At 45.9% G+C, this 15766-nt stretch overlaps 1 protein-coding gene across 1 annotated transcript in view; it reads left to right on the plus strand.

Annotated features, from left to right (window-relative positions):
- PNPLA6 (patatin like domain 6, lysophospholipase) overlaps positions 1-15766 on the plus strand; it is a 167457-nt gene that overhangs the window by 124977 nt on the left and 26714 nt on the right. The window contains exons 19-28 of the mRNA XM_083354723.1: positions 4647-4770; positions 5692-5805; positions 6859-6934; positions 7112-7252; positions 7329-7392; positions 8369-8537; positions 9736-9918; positions 10360-10478; positions 10839-10995; positions 15339-15455. Of these exons, the coding sequence (XP_083210849.1) occupies positions 4647-4770; positions 5692-5805; positions 6859-6934; positions 7112-7252; positions 7329-7392; positions 8369-8537; positions 9736-9918; positions 10360-10478; positions 10839-10995; positions 15339-15455 (1264 nt within the window). The remainder of the gene's footprint in view (positions 1-4646; positions 4771-5691; positions 5806-6858; positions 6935-7111; positions 7253-7328; positions 7393-8368; positions 8538-9735; positions 9919-10359; positions 10479-10838; positions 10996-15338; positions 15456-15766) is intronic.

Genomic DNA, 15766 nt, shown 5'->3' on the forward strand with positions numbered 1-15766 from the left:
CCGCTGTCTTTCTGATCTCTACCAAATACTGACAATACTGTTATAAACAGCATTCTTGTAATATTCCCATCGTTCAGATGCATTTGCTTCAGCCAGGCCTGGAAGAGTTTCCTTGAGTGCTTGTGCAAATTCCTCCACTTTGCCCTGATTGTGGGTCTTGCTGATGTCGATTCATGGTCTTCCTTCTTCGAGTGATGCAATCTCTTTGTTTTCAGTTTTATTTTGCTGCACACCAAGGAGTGGTCTGTATTGCAATCAGCACCCTGATAGCTGCTTGTAATACTGGGAAGGTTGGAGCGTCTGGTAAGAATGAAGTCGAGCTGGGGCCAATGCTTTGATCTTGGATGTCTCCAAGATGTGTTGGGGCTTTGTTTTAAAGAATGTATTGCTAACACAAAAACTGTAGTAGCAGCAAAACTCCAGCAGATGTTGGCCATTTTCATTCATCTTCCTGACACCGAACTGACCTAAACAAGTGAGCCAAGAGCTATAATCAGCTCCAACTCTGGCATTAAAATCACCAAGGACAATCAGTAGTTCTTTCTAAGGGATTTTCTTGATAGTAGCAGCCAGATCGTCGTAGAATTTGTCTTTGGATTCTACTGAGGATGATAATGTTGGTGCATATGCGCTAATAAGAGTAACCAGCCCTGCTGTTGAGTGGATCTGCAAGGACAGAATTCTTTCACTTCCTGCAGCAGGTGAAGTAATGAATCCTAGTAGGGTGTTTCTCGACCGCAAAGCCAACCCCATATTCCCTAGTCTCATTCAGTGGTTTTCCCTGCCAGAAGAACGAGAAGTTTCTCTCCTTAACAGATCCCGAGTCTCACAGCCTTGTCTCTTGAAGGGCAACAATGTCCTTCTGCAGTCTGCTGAGCTCCATGTTGATGACAGCTGTCTTATGTACGTCATCTATTTCTTGCAAATCATCAGAAAGGCCGGGGGTCATTGTCAGAACATTCCAAGTGCCCAACTTTAGGGCTAAATTTTTTTATGTTTGTTGCATGGTACAGAGTTGTCAATCTGCTTGTCGGCTTTGACCCTAAACCCCATGCACCCTGTGAGGTTAACAGACCATGGGAGGGCAGCACCATGGTTGTAGACAGTCATGAACTGCTTCCGGGACTCCGGCTACAGATTTTGCCTCAAGGTTGACTCCTGAAGCCTTTTCCAGTAGTAGATATAGCCACAAGGTAGTGGAGGTTTCCCTTCTCCTAGAAGATGGTTCTGCCATTTTATCCACCGTTGGGACATAAGGCCCTCTTCCGCCTTCAAAACCATTGACCGTCTTCTCCTGTAACCCTGGAAAGGGGCCCTTACGAGTAAATGATTACATTATAGTGAATAGAGGAAGTGAAAGTAATAGCCCTGCAGGCACATCCCCCCTCCCCCTTGGAAGTATGGCAAAACCCAGGAAAAGGTGGAATGAAATAGAAATGAAATAAAATAAGAATGGGTTTTGACACATAGCCTCAGAAAGGAGTGATAAGCTGTAACAAAACAGAGCCTCTTTTAGCTACTAGAGATAATAGCATGTTTCCCCAAAAATAAGACTGGGTCTTCTTTTTTCCTTTTTTTTTCTTTTTGCCTCCAAAAGAGGCACCAGATCTTATTTTTGGGGGGTGGCTTTTCAACTCACCTCTGGCACTGACAGCCCCACCCAGCCAGCCCACTTGTTCTGCAGCCAAAGGAGAAGCTTCATTCTGCAGCCGAGAATAGTGTTCCAGCCTTCATTTCACAGTCAGGCCTTTCCGGAAGGCCTCTGCAGCTGATAACCAAGCAATGAATACATAGCTCAGTTTTTGGCTGCAGTGGCCTTCTGGAAAGGCCTGACTGCGAAATGCCGGCCTGTGAACACCAGAGAAGTAGTGGGCTGGCGAGGAGAGGCCTGGCTGCAATGTACCGTATATACTTGAGTATAAGCCGAATTTTTCAGCCCACTTTTCGGGCTGAAAAACTCCACTTCGGCTTATACTCCAGTCAACAAAAAAAAAGAACTGTCCCTTAGTTCGGAACAGGCTGCTGAGAGAAGGGAGCGGCAGAGCCTTGCAGAGCTGGCGGCAGTCCAGCGTTGTTTCTCCCCCTCGTGCGTGCGTGTGTGTGTCAGACCCACGGGAATGGCTGGTAGGGAAGTGGCATTCCGGCATTCCCCCCCTTCCTGTGTGTCGAGCCTACGGGGCTTGGCACACAGAGAAACGCAAATGCCGGACTGCCGCCAGCTTTACTAGCCATTCCTGCGGGTCTGACACACACACACACAAACACACACACACACACACGACGCCGGGCTCGGCTCCTTGGCAGGAGGGGCAGCCCCTGCCACGCCCCCCTCCCGGCCCGCAGCGCCGCGCCGCCGCCGCTTCCTCCGGGCAAGTCGGGGGGGGCTTGCAGGGCGAAGGCACCGGCCGGGGGGCAGGCAGGGCGGGAGGGCGGCCGCGCAGCTCAGCACCGCCCCGAAGCCACAGCCAGCCGCCGCCGCCCACGTCCCGGCGGAGAGAGCCTGCCCTGCGGAGCGCGCTCGCTTGCTCGCCCGCTGCCTCGCCCGCTGCCTCGCCCGCCCGCCGCCTCGCCCGCTCGCTCGTTCGCTCGCCGCCTCGCCCGCTGCCTCGCCCGCCCGCTCGCCGCCTCGCCCGCTCGCTCGCCCGCCGCCTCGCCCGCCCGCTCGCTCGCCCTCCGCCTCGCCCGCTCGCTCGCCCGCCGCCTCGCCCGCCCGCTCGCTCGCCCTCCGCCTCGCCCGCTCGCTCGCCCGCCGCCTCGTTCGCTCGCCCGCCGCCTCGCCCGCTCGCCCGCTCGCTCGCCCGCCGCCTCACCCGCTCGCTCGCTGCCTCGCCCGCCCGCCGCCTCGCCCGCTCGCTCGCCCGCCCGCCGCCTCGCTCGCCCGCCGCCTCGCCCGCTCGCTCGCCCGCCGCCTCGCCCGCCCGCCGCCTCGCCCGCTCGTTCGCTCGCCGCCTCGCCCGCTGCCTCGCCCGCCCGCTCGCTCGCCGCCTCGCCCGCCCGCTCGCTCGCCCGCCGCCTCGCCCGCCCGCCCGCTCGCTCGCCCGCCGCCTCGCCCGCTCGCTCGCCCGCCGCCTCACCCGCTCGCTCGCTGCCTCGCCCGCCCGCTGCCTCGCCCGCTCGCTCGCCCACCCGCTGCCTCGCCCGGGACCAGCGGCGCCGCCCCAAAGCCAGCCAGCCCGCCGGCGGGCGGACGGGTGGAGAGAAGCCCGGCCCGGAGGGGAGGGGAGGGAGCGGAGTCGCCGGGGGTGCAGCCCGGGGCCCACGTGGAAACAACGCTTGACTGCCCCCCACACACACACACAAAAGCGGCAAAAGCAGGGGGAGAGAGAGAAATGCCTTGTTCTCTCGTCTCAGCAGAGACTTGTTTCGGGGGATCCAGCCTCTGTCACCCCCTTCTCTCAGCTGGGCAGCTGACAGAAAGGGGCGGCAGAAGCTGCATCCCCCGAAAGAAGTCTTCGCCGAGAAAATGGGCGCTGAGATTTTCTCGGCGAAGACTCACCTTCTCCCGTTCACCTTCAGCAGCTCCGCCAGGCCCGTCCAGTGCCCTGCTAGCAGAGCTTGACAAATGCAAAAGCTGCTTTGGTTAAACACTGGAAGGTTTAGTGATTAACCCACCCCACCCCACCCGGTCTTCTTGCTGTTTCTCCCCATCCTCACTCCTACGCACAGGGGCTCTCTGCCTCTTCTACTACTTCTTTTTCTTTCTTTTTTGCTGAGGTGTGCGTCTCTCTCTCTCTCTCTCCCTCCCTCCCTCCCTCCCTTCCTCCACACACACACATTCTTCGGTAAAGAGATTCACTCGATCCATGGTTTCAAGGTTGGGGTAGAGAAATCCCGGTTTGTTTCAAAAAACCGGGGTGGTTTATGAGCCTATAGATTTTAGACTTTGCATCTTGTTTTGCTTCCTCGGTTCCCACGAAACCCGAAACTCTTTTTTTCCCCCTCTGGTTTCTGCCCAACTGTTAACTCGTGGTAAAACAAAGAAACAAACAGAAAGCCCTTGCCTCTGGTTCCTGAGGAAAGAAAGCTCCACTCCACCCCCCACCTTAGCTTGATTTTTAGGTGTGTGCCTAGTCCCAAAACTAGGGCTTATTTTTGGGGTAGGGCTTATTTTAGGCCCACCCCCAAAAATTATGCTAGGGCTTATTTCGGGGTAGGTCTTTTGGGAAAACAGTCTCATAAATTGATTAGGAAATGAGGGGCACAGCTTATTGTCCATTTGAAAAATAAATTCCAAAACAGCTGTTTTATCCAACAATGACGTGATTTCAGCCCCACCCCCCAGCTTCAGCTCACCAGCTATTTTGAAACACGGTTTCTAAAACTGCTTGCAAAGTGTTGCTGTTATCAGAGGATCTTGAGGGATGATTCTGGGACACTCCCTAACCCAGGAAAGTCAGACAAATGAAAGGAAGCCTGTTCTTTCTGTTAAGATGGAAAAACTACAGTCCAGAGAGAGGAGATTCTAAGGGTGTATCAGGTGCTAGCCATGTCTTCACTGAAAGTGATTCCTTTCTTTTGCTAAAGAATCCTGTTCAGTTAGATGCACACTGTGCCATAATATTTGCACAGAAATAACTTGGTTTGAGACAGGCTTTACTGGTTATTAGAGAAGGGGACCAATTTCATGATTCTTCCTTTTCCTCCAGGCAAGGTGACAAGTCTGACTGCACCTACATTGTGCTGAATGGGCGCTTGCGCTCTGTCATCCAGAAGGCCAATGGCAAGAAGGAACTTGTTGGGGAATATGGGCGTGGGGACCTCATTGGAGTGGTAAGTTCTAAGTAAGGGAAAAGCCTACATGCAGTGAGGGACAGCTAGACCAAAGGGTTTTCACAATTTTGAGCACTGGGAAAAAAAGGGATTAGCCATCCTGCTTTTAAAGGATGCTAGGTTTGCAAGCCTCACTATATAAACAGTTTTAGAAATTGTCTATTAACCATCTTAAACCTATTAAGACCTTTGGAATGATAACTTTGGAAAGTTGCTGGGTGAATTTAGTTTCAGTTCTGAACAAAACAAAATTAGTTGTAAACTTAAGAATGAATTTGAATCAAACAGCAAAAACAGTAAGATTTTTGTCTAAGAAAATTATAAATAAATTAAGAGTCCACATAAATTTGGAATATTGACTTTTACTCTTTGAGATTTTGGAATTAACTATAAGAAAATAAATAGGTTCTTGTGGGAATCAAATATATTTTGGCTACCTTGCTACTGTAAGTCATAACAAAGATAAGTAAATTTATAATTTTAAAAACTGGACACTAAATTTGGGGGACTAAAATTTTAGAGGATTAAAGATTCTCAGTAGAAACAAAAAAATTATTAAGCTGGTTTTAATATCAGTTAGTACAGGGACTTACAGAATGATACAATACATCATAATATCATAATATTGTCATTTAAATCCTTAATAAAAATTGAATATTTTGAAGCCATGATCATATGAAATTCATACTTAACAGCAGAGACCTCCAGAACTGCCGTTACTAAGCGTCATAGTCACATGACATCATGCATTATGGCCAAAATGCTTAGCAATGGAAATTGCAGTCCCAATTATTGTTATTAAGTGAGGACTAGGTATTCATACCTACAGAAGAGCATCTCTCGCTAGTTGAGGAGCGCTCTTTTTCATGTGGGAAGACTGTGATGTGATTTATCTACTGTAACCCATTTCTTGTGATATAGGTAGAAGCTCTGACCCATCAAGTACGAGCTACTACTGTGCATGCTGTGCGGGACACAGAGTTGGCCAAGTTACCAGAAGGGACTCTCAACAACATCAAAAGACGCTACCCTCAGGTGAATGCTCAGGGGTTCTCCATATTTTCTGTTTGAACTAAGCTTTGCAGTCCTGGTGTACAAGTCATTCCTGAATTTGCAAATGGCTCCACAGATTTTGTCTATGGAGAGTCTCAGTTATCCAGGTCATAGTTGTCCAAAGATGCTTCTTCATGAAGCAACTGGATTTTCTAGTTTTTTCTTTGAAGACATTTCACTTCTCATCCAAGAAGCTTCTTGGATGAGAAGCAAAACAAGAAAGTCCAGTTGCCTCATGAAAAAGCATCTTTGGGACATTCTGCAGATTTTGTTCCACTCAGGATGTGCATGCACATTGTATGCATAGGATCTTTGTGGCATAATATGTATGGACACAGTTATAAGTGTTCAGAAATATTGAGTGTAAAGAAAGATTGTAAAGCTTTATAAGATACTGATCTGGAAAATGAATATGTAGATAACTGCTCCACTTCATTATTTGACTTAGCTCACCATGTGTTAATAATACAAATGATGGCACTGTTAATATCTTATACAAACCTTTTGTATATCCCCAACAAAACAACATTTGTTTTAGGCTTCTAGTTTTTTCAAAGTAACCTTATGATCAAAACTGAGCTGGAAAATAAACCCTCATGTTGAGTTTTTCTTGTCTGCTGTGAACTGGCTCAATTGCATTATGAGAAAAACACTAACCCCCACAATCATCATGTCTTCAAAAAGTTTACAAATGGAAATCATGACAGAAAATGCTGCTTTTCCATGTTGTAGCAAACCAAGTTATCTTCTAAGCAAGGTGGATTCATTGCTGAGAGTATGCTTTTTCCAGAAGGAGTTAAAGATATACTATGATATCCAGGGAAATATTTCAGGATACATGTGGAGTTGCATTTTAATAGAGTATGGAGGAATGCAGTGGCAAGGCATTGTGAACACTTGTTTAGATGTGAATAGGGAGAAAATCATTTTAAGAAGGTCAGTTGGGTATTTCACAGAAATGGTTGTGTATACTGTATTTGTTACTATTCACATTCTGGGCACTGGCATTCTCCAATCTTCTAATGCCCAATATAGGTTGTCACCCGGCTTATCCACCTACTGAGTCAGAAGATCCTGGGGAATCTGCAGCAGTTACATGGCCCTTTCCCAGGTAAGTGTCCCACTTCAGGCTATGCACCAACTTGTTGCCATATGACCTAAAAAGCATCACAGTTTGAAAGAGCATCCTAGCATGACAGAAAGCTATGGAGTTGTGGCTGCAAGTATCTAATGTTGCTGCCTGGTACTTCAGGTATTTGTTTCACTGTTTATTGTATCTCCTATATAGGTTCAGGTCTTGGCGTGACCTCCAGCTCAGAACTGACCAATCCAGCTAGTAATCTCTCAACAGTGGCAGTCCTTCCAGTGTGTGATGAGGTACCCATGGCAGCCTTCACCTTAGAACTCAAACATGCTCTGAATGCAATTGGTGAGCTCTTGTTAGTGCTTTCTTTCTTTGTGTTGCTTCATTCTGCTGCTTTTGTCATCATTCTTTTTCTTCACAGGCCCAACCCTGCTGCTCACCAGTGACATAATCCGTGCTCGTCTTGGGGCATCAGCATTGGATAGGTGGGTTGAGAACACACATAAGCTTGTAAGCAGAAACGTATAATCACAGATACTGGAGTATGGAGATGGAATATAGCATATTGTACTCCTTCCCCCAAAGTATTCACAATCTGCCATATATACTGTTTTACCCATTCTAACTGTCCATGGTGTCCTGTAGGGAAATACACTGGCAGATATTTCTACCAAAGCATCTAGGCTGCATTGTCATAATGACAATCATAAATGCTATGAGAGTCCTTTACTCCCAAGGAAGAAGGTTGTGTGCAGCATCAAATAAATACAAGGAGGGTTTTCTGTTATCCAGATGGAACTAGGTTGTGCTACATTTTTAGTTTATTTGTTGTGCTTTATTTGTGCTTTTTTTTTCCTTTTCATCTAATGAAGTGGTTGCAGCTCATAAAAACTGCCCTTTAATAGACAATTTAATAGTCTTTTAATAGAATTTGGAAAATGTTTTTTCTGAATATCTGATTTTTTCCAACTATAAAACTGAAGTTTGGATGGTTTGATTTTTTTCAAAGCAACCTTGCAAGACCTCAATATTAATGCCTCTGTCTGATTCTTAAAGTCACCCTTATCTATTGGAACATGGTTATTCAATCAGCAAAGAGTTTGTACATAATATAGAGTTCCTCCATGAGTCTGAACAATAAGTATAATATGGATATTGGTATAAGTTTGTGCATAGGTTCAGTCTTCAAGTAAGATGATTTGAAAGAGGCCAATCTTCATCTTTTTTTTAAAAAAATGTTCATCATCAAGAAAAAGGAACAACAGGAAACAGCTTATATCCACACTTGGGCAGTGTTGAATTTCTGGAAGAACAAAGATAGTTGACTAGAATCCTGTAAAGTCCACGATGGAAATTGATCTTGACTTGTTTTTCTGGGTATTTTCTATCCCCTTTCCCTTCTTACAGTGCTGCCAGTGAGACTGGAATGAGAAAACTTTTTTTGCTTTTCTTCCCTTACAGTATCCATGAATATCGACTGTCTGGCTGGCTAGCTCAGCAAGAGGACATTCATCGCATTGTTTTGTACCAGACTGATTACACCTTGACTCCTTGGACAGTGCGTTGCATCCGGCAAGCTGACTGCATTCTCATTGTGGGCCTGGGGGACCAAGAGCCTACACTGGGTGAGGTAAGGGGGCCATCATGACTAGAGTGAAGCTTGATCTAAGAAGTACAGTTACTCTACAACAGCTTGCTTGGGTGGGCAGGGGGGAGTTTGATTAATGGTTTCCATTGAACAAACCCACATCCTACTGCATAGAACTTAAAATTGATTTCAATAGGATCAAAGTTTATTAGCCTTTTTGTCAATATTGCTTCTCCGGCTAATAGGTTGTCTTCCCTGTTCTAATAATAGACTTGGGTTTTGGCTCTCTCTTGATCTGGCTCCATAAGAAAGATGGTGTAAGAACATAATCTTTAATGATGGGGGGTGAGGTGTTACCCCCCGTTGATAGGGCTCGCAACTTGGGCGTCCTCCTGGACTCACGGCTCAATTTTGAAGATCATATAGGAGCCATGACCAGGGGAGCTTTTGCCCAGGTTCGCCTGGTGCGCCAGTTGTGACCCTACCTGGACCGAGATGCCCTACGCACAGTCACTCATGTGCTCGTGACCTCCCGTTTAGACTACTGCAACGCTGTCTACATGGGGCTGCCCTTGAGGACCACTCGGAGGCTTCAACTGGTGCAGAATGTGGCCGCGCGAGTTGTGATGGGGGTTTCCCGATACTCCCATGTAACACCTCTACTCCATGAGCTGCATTGGCTTCCGGTTGCCCTCTGGGTGAGATTCAAGGTGCTGGTGATGACCTTTAAAGCCCTAAATGGCTTGGGTCCGGGATATTTGAGGGAACACCTGCTGCCGGCATCAAGTTCCCTTTGTCCAGTGCGCTCGCAGAGGGAGGGTCTTCTCGGTGCCGCCGGTAAAAGATTGCCGTCGGATAACACCCAGGGGGAGGGCCTTTTCTGTGGTTGCGCCTGCCCTCTGGAACCAGCTGCCCGTGGAGCTCAGGACTGCCCCTGACCTACGTTCATTCCGCCGGGACCTGAAGACTTGGCTCTTTGAGCTCTCTGGCCCAAGCTGAGAATTTTAACTGGGGTTTTATTTTCAGGGATATTTTAATCTTTTAATTGTCTTTTCACTTTGTATTTTGTATTGGTGTGATTTTAAAATGCCCTGTAAACCGCCCTGAGTCCTTTGGGAAAGGGCGGTATATAAATCTAATAAAATAAATAAATAAATAATCAGTCAAAGACAGCTGTGTGTGTTGTGATGGAAATGAACGTGATTGACTTGACTTCTCCTTTCTCCCTCCACTATGTCAGCTAGAACAGATGCTGGAGAACACAGCAGTGCGGGCCCTAAAGCAGCTTATCCTCCTGCATCGTGAAGATGGCCCCAGCCCTGCCCGTACAGTGGAGTGGCTCAACATGCGCAGCTGGTGCTCAGGGCATCTACACATCAAGTGCCCACGCAGGGTCTTTTCTCGACGCAGTCCCAACAAACTGGTACCTCTATTCTGTTTGTTCACCATTGCATCTCTTGGCTTAGTCAGGCCTTTCTCTTTTGCTTTGCCAGAGAACCTGGTAAGACTGAACAGCCACCTTTCTTGAGGATGTTGATTCCCCTATAACTTTTCTGAATAGTAGGCTTCCTTCCCCCCAGGGACCCCTGAAACTATTCATCCTGAGTCAATATTTCCTACTTCAGATTTTTCCCCACTCCTTCCTTTGGTGTGCATCACCTTGAAGATAAAGAACAGCAAGTTGCTGCAAAGTCTTGGACCCCCTCCAAGTGGGGTCCAAAGACTATTTGATTTTTCCTTTGTAGAGGGGAAACATTGATGAATGGGAACAGATGAACTTAAACAACTTTGCTCTGCGGGTCCCTTTTTTTTGAGCTGGTGAAAATAGTCTTACTCCTTCTCTCCTTCCCATCCTTCACTACAGAGAGAGATGTATGGGAAAGTCTTTGAAAAGAATGCGGATCGTCACAGTGACTTCTCCCGTCTGGCACGAGTCCTTACAGGCAATACCATCGCTCTGGTTCTGGGTGGTGGTGGAGCCAGGTAATATGCCCTAAGGAATTAGGGAATTAGGGAACTTTCATCTCCCAAGGCAGGAAGGATGCGACTTTTCCCCCCACCATGGGCTAATTTTTCTGGATCCCACTGTTCTCCCCATCTGAATTTTAGGGAAGTTGGGAGGTCTGTACTCCTTAACATGAAGCTTATACTTTTGACTAGCACCACTACCCTATCAATGTTGACTACTACTACCACCATACTTTTTTAAACATTCACATCTTTGGCTCCTCCCTGACAGTAGAGGCATGAAAGATTCAGCCTCATTCTCATGACTTGGTGAGAACACCAAAAGTACATTGGGAGGCAGATTTGCTTCAAAGATGTTCCTTCCCTTGCCCACAGAGGTTGTTCTCACATTGGAGTGATCAAAGCCATGGAGGAAGCTAGTCTCCCTATCGACCTGATTGGCGGCACCTCAATTGGCTCCTTCATAGGGGCCCTTTATGCAGAGGAGAGGAGTGCAGTACGCACAAAGCAGCGGGCCAGAGAATGGGCAAAGGTAAGCATATATTCAAACCTGGAAGGAAAGTAGGCAGGGGAACAGCAATGCTGAAAGAAACAGCAAAAAGAGAAGGTGTGCTGTTGAAGCTACAGTCCCCTAAATACTTGAATGGGTTTGTATCACAGTGATCTCACCTGAACTTCCTTCTGAATAGATGAGGGTAGATTTGCACTGTTTGTTTACTAAAATACATGAGCCTAACCTTTGGCAACTGAGAAAAGGTTCTGGGGTTCTTTACAGCAATTTCAGTCTGGAGTACGGTGCATAGGAACTGAAGCATCACAGACTAGATAAAGGAAATTAGGTGAAGTGGTAGACTAAGCTGTCTGTGAATTTTTTGCCAGCTTAGTCTCCCTAAGTGCCAGAAAGCAATTGTTGTTGTTGTTAGCTGCGAAGTCGTGTCCGACCCATCGTGACCCTATGGACAACATTCCTCCAGGCCTTCCTGTCCTCTACCATCTTCTGGAGTCAGTTTAGGCTCACGCCTACTGCTTCAGTGACTCCATCCAGCTACCTCATTCTCTGTTGTCCCCTTCTTCTCTTGCCCTCAACCTTTCCCAGCATTAGGCTCTTCTCCAGTGAGTCCTTCCTTCTCATTAGGTGGCCAAAGTATTTGAGTTTCAGCTTCAGGATCTGGGCTTCTAAAGAGCAGTCAGGGTTGATTTCCTCTAGGACTGACCGGTTTGATCACCTTGCAGTCCAAGGGACTCGCAGGAGTCTTCTCCAGCACCACAGTTCAAAGACCTCAATTCTTTGGCGCTCAGCCTTTCTTATGGTCCAACTTTCACTGCCATACATTGCAACTGGGAATACCATAGCCTTGACTATACGCACTGTTGTTGACAGGGTGATATCTCTGCTTTTTAATGTGCTATCTAGATTTGCCATGGCTTTCCTCCCAAGGAGCAAGCGTCTTTTAATTTCTTGGCTACAGTCCCCATCTGCGGTGATCTTGGAGCACAGGAAAATAAAATCTGTCACTACCTCCATTTCTTCCCCATCTATTTGCCAGGAATTGAGAGGGCCGGATGCCATAATCTTGGTTTTCTTAATGTTAAGTTTCAATCCAAGTTTTGCACTCTCCTTCTTCACTCCCAACAAGAGGCTCTTTAGCTCTTCTTCACTTTCTGCCATTAGAGTGGTATCATCTGCATATCTTAGGTTGTTGATGTTTCTTCCGGCAATCTTAATTCCAACTTTTGATTCATCTAGCCCTGCCTTTCTCATGATGTGCTCTGCATATAAGTTAAATTAGCAGGGTGACAGTATACAGCCTTGTCGGATTCCTTTCCCGATTTTGAACCAATCAGTGGTTCCGTGTCCAGTTCTCACTGTTGCTTCTTGGCCCACATATAGGTTTCTCAAGAGACAAATAAGATGGTCTGGTACGCCCATCTCTTTAAGAACTTGCCACAGTTTGTTATGATCCACACAATCAAAGGCTTTAGCATAGTCAATGAAGCAGAAGTAGATGTTTTTCTGGAACTCTCTAGCTTTCTCCATGATCCAGCGTATGTTGGCAATTTGATCTCTAGTTCCTCTGCCTCTTCGAAATCCTATCTGTACTTCTGGTAGTTCTCGATCCACATACTGCTGGAGTCTAGGATTTTAAGCATAACTTTACTAGCATGAGAAATGAGTGCAATGGTGGGATAGTTTGAACATTCTTTGGAATGTTTGCCTTTCTTTGGAATTGGAATGTAAACTGATCTTTTCCAATCCTGTGGCCACTGTTGAGTTTTCCACATTTGCTGGCAAATTGAGTGTAGCACTTCTACTGCATTGTCTTTTAAGATTTTGAATAGCTCAGCTGGAATACTGTCACCTCCACTAGCTTTGTTGTTGCTCAGATTTTCTAAGGCCCACTTCACTTCACATTCTAGGATGTCTGGCTCGAGGTCAGTGACCACCTCAGTGTGATTATCAGGGACATTAAGCTCATTCTTGTATAGTTCTTCTGTGTAATTTTGCCACCTCTTCTTAATCTCTTCTGCCTCTGTTAGGTACCTGCCATTTTGGTCTTTTATCATGTGCATTTTTGCATTAAACGTTCCCTTCATCTCTCCAATTTTCTTGAACAGATCTCTGGTCCTCCCTATTCTATTGTTTTCTTCTATTTCTTTGCACTGTTAATTTAAGAAGGCATTCTTATCTCTTCTAGCTATTCTCTGGAATTCTGCATTCAATTGGGCGTATCTTTCTTTTTCTCCCTTGCCTTTCGCTTCCCTCCTTTCCTCAGCTGTTTGCAAAGCTTCCTCAGACAGCCATTTTGCTTTCTTGCATTACTTTTTCTTTGGGATGGTTTTAGTTGCTACCTCTTGTACAATTTTGCGAACCTCTGTCCATAGTTCTTCAGGCACTCTGTCTATCAGATCTAATTCCTTAAATCTATTTGTCACCTGTACTGTATATTCAAGAGGGATATGATTTAATTCATACCTGAGTGGCCTAGTGCTTTTCCTTACTTTCTTCAGTTTAAGCCTAAACTTTGCAATGAGAAGCTCATGGTCTGAGCCAGTCAGCTCCTGCTCTTGTTTTTACTGACTGTATAGAGCTTCTCCATCTTTGGCTGCAGAGCACATAGTCAATCTGATTTCTGTGTTGACTGTCTGGTGATGTCCATGTGTAGAGCTGTTTCTTGGGTTGTTGGAAAAGTGTGTTTGCTATGACCATCGTATTCTCTTGACAAAATTCTATCAGCCTGTGCCCTGCTTCATTTTGTACTCCAAGGCCAAACTTGCCTGTTATTCCAGTTATCTTTTGGCTTCCTACTTTAGCATTCCAATCCCCCATGATGATAGGGACATCATTTTTTGGTGTTAGTTTTATAAGGTGCTGTAGGGCTTCATAGAACCGGTCAATTTCATCCTCTTCAGCACCGGTGGTTGGGGCATAGACTTGGACTACTGTGATATTGAATGGTTTGCCTTGGGTTCAAACAGAGATCATTCTGTCATTTTGAGGATTGTATCCCAGTATTGCTTTTCCTACTCTTTTATTGACTATGAAGGCTACTCCATTTCTTCTGAGGGATTCTTGCCTGCAGTAGTATACCTGATGGTCATCTGAATTAAATTCACCCATTCCTGTCCATTTTAGTTCGCTGATACCTAAGATGTCGATGTTCAGTCTTGTCATCTCTTGTTTGACCACGTCCAGCTTTCCTTGATTCATGGATCTTACATTCCAGGTTCCTATGGAGAAAAAATCTTTACAGCATCGGACTTTCCTTTCACCACCAGACACATCCACAGCTGAGCGTCCTTTTGGCTTTGGCCCAGTCGCTTCATTCTTTCTGGCGCTACTAGTACTAGCCCTCTGCTCTTCCCCAGTAGCATATTGGACGCCTTCTGACCTGGGGGGCTCATCTTCCAGTGTCATATCATTTTGCCTTTTGGTACTGTCCATAGGGTTTTCATGGCAAAGATACTGGAGTGGGTTGCCATTTCCTTCTCCAGTGGATCACGTTTTGTCAGAACTCTCTGCTATGACCTTTCTGTCTTGGGTGGCCCTGCACGGCATAGCTCATAGCTTCATTGAATTACGCAAGCCCCTTCGCCACGACAAGGCAGTAATCCATGAAGGGGCCAGAAAGCAATAGATTGTTTTAAAAGAGTGATTGTTTTATGCAGAACTGTTTTAAGTGGTTGAGGGATGAAGAAAGTGTTATAAAATGCAACCTTATCATTTAGGAGCTCAAAATTTTCAGTGGCTGTTTCCAGTGGGGGACAAAGTGAAATCAAGCTAATGTTGATTGGAGGGAGGCCTAATGCATCCATGCACAGAAAATCACATTCCCATGTTTCAGCTATTCACCTCCAAATTACAGTGCAGGATCTCAGGATGCTCCATGTCCAACAAAAAGCAATTGTTCATTCTGAAGCCATGAATTAGCTGTTTTGGCTTAAGGATTCAGCATGTATTTGTGTTTTGGAGCTCCTGCAGAAGAAATGTACCATGATCCCCAGGCTTCTTGGGGTCTGCCATATTTTTACAGCTGATGAAATATAGATAAATAGACCTTTTGCTTTAACATGTTAATTCAACAGGTTGAAATCAGGGTTTGTTTTTTTATAAAAATGGTTTAACTATAGGTATGATGTATGTGGATATGTCACATCCATTACTCTCTAACCACCTCCAATTTCTGTGTTATACTTATTACAAAGAACGCCCCTCTTTCTTCTTTGGTGTGGCCTGTATTGCATTTGTTCAGAGAAGGAATTACTTAGATTGCTGTCTTTATTCTTCTCCTGGTTTCTGGAAAGATCATAATGCAGCGGTCCTGGGTCTTTCATGGCTTGTTTCCTGCCTCATGTCCTCATTTATCCTTTCTACAGAGTATGAATTCAGTGTTTGCAACTGTGCTGGATCTCACCTACCCCATCACCTCTATGTTCTCTGGCTCTGCCTTCAACACCAGTATTCACAAAGTGTTCCAGGATAAACAGATTGAGGTATCCTTTTCTCAGCAACACAGGAATGAGCTACAAAGTGCTGAAGGTCTTTTCCATTTAAGACCACTTGCTGCACAAAATCCATCAGTCTGAAAGGTTTTCACATAATAGCCATAGTAGATGTTTCCAAAACCCAGGGGAAGGTTAATTTTGGTCCAGATTTTGGTCCTGTGGTGGCCAGAAAACACATAAATTAGGCTGCTTGCACAATTTCTCCCTTATTGATCAAATGAACTGCAGTAAACTGCAGAATTTGGGTTAATATATGTGCACGTATTCAGGATACATTAAATGTACAAATTGTAGCCTTT

The sequence above is a fragment of the Vipera ursinii genome (genome assembly GCF_947247035.1).
Source record: "Vipera ursinii genome assembly, chromosome: 2".
In the NCBI taxonomy this organism is placed as follows: Eukaryota; Metazoa; Chordata; class Lepidosauria; order Squamata; family Viperidae; genus Vipera; species Vipera ursinii.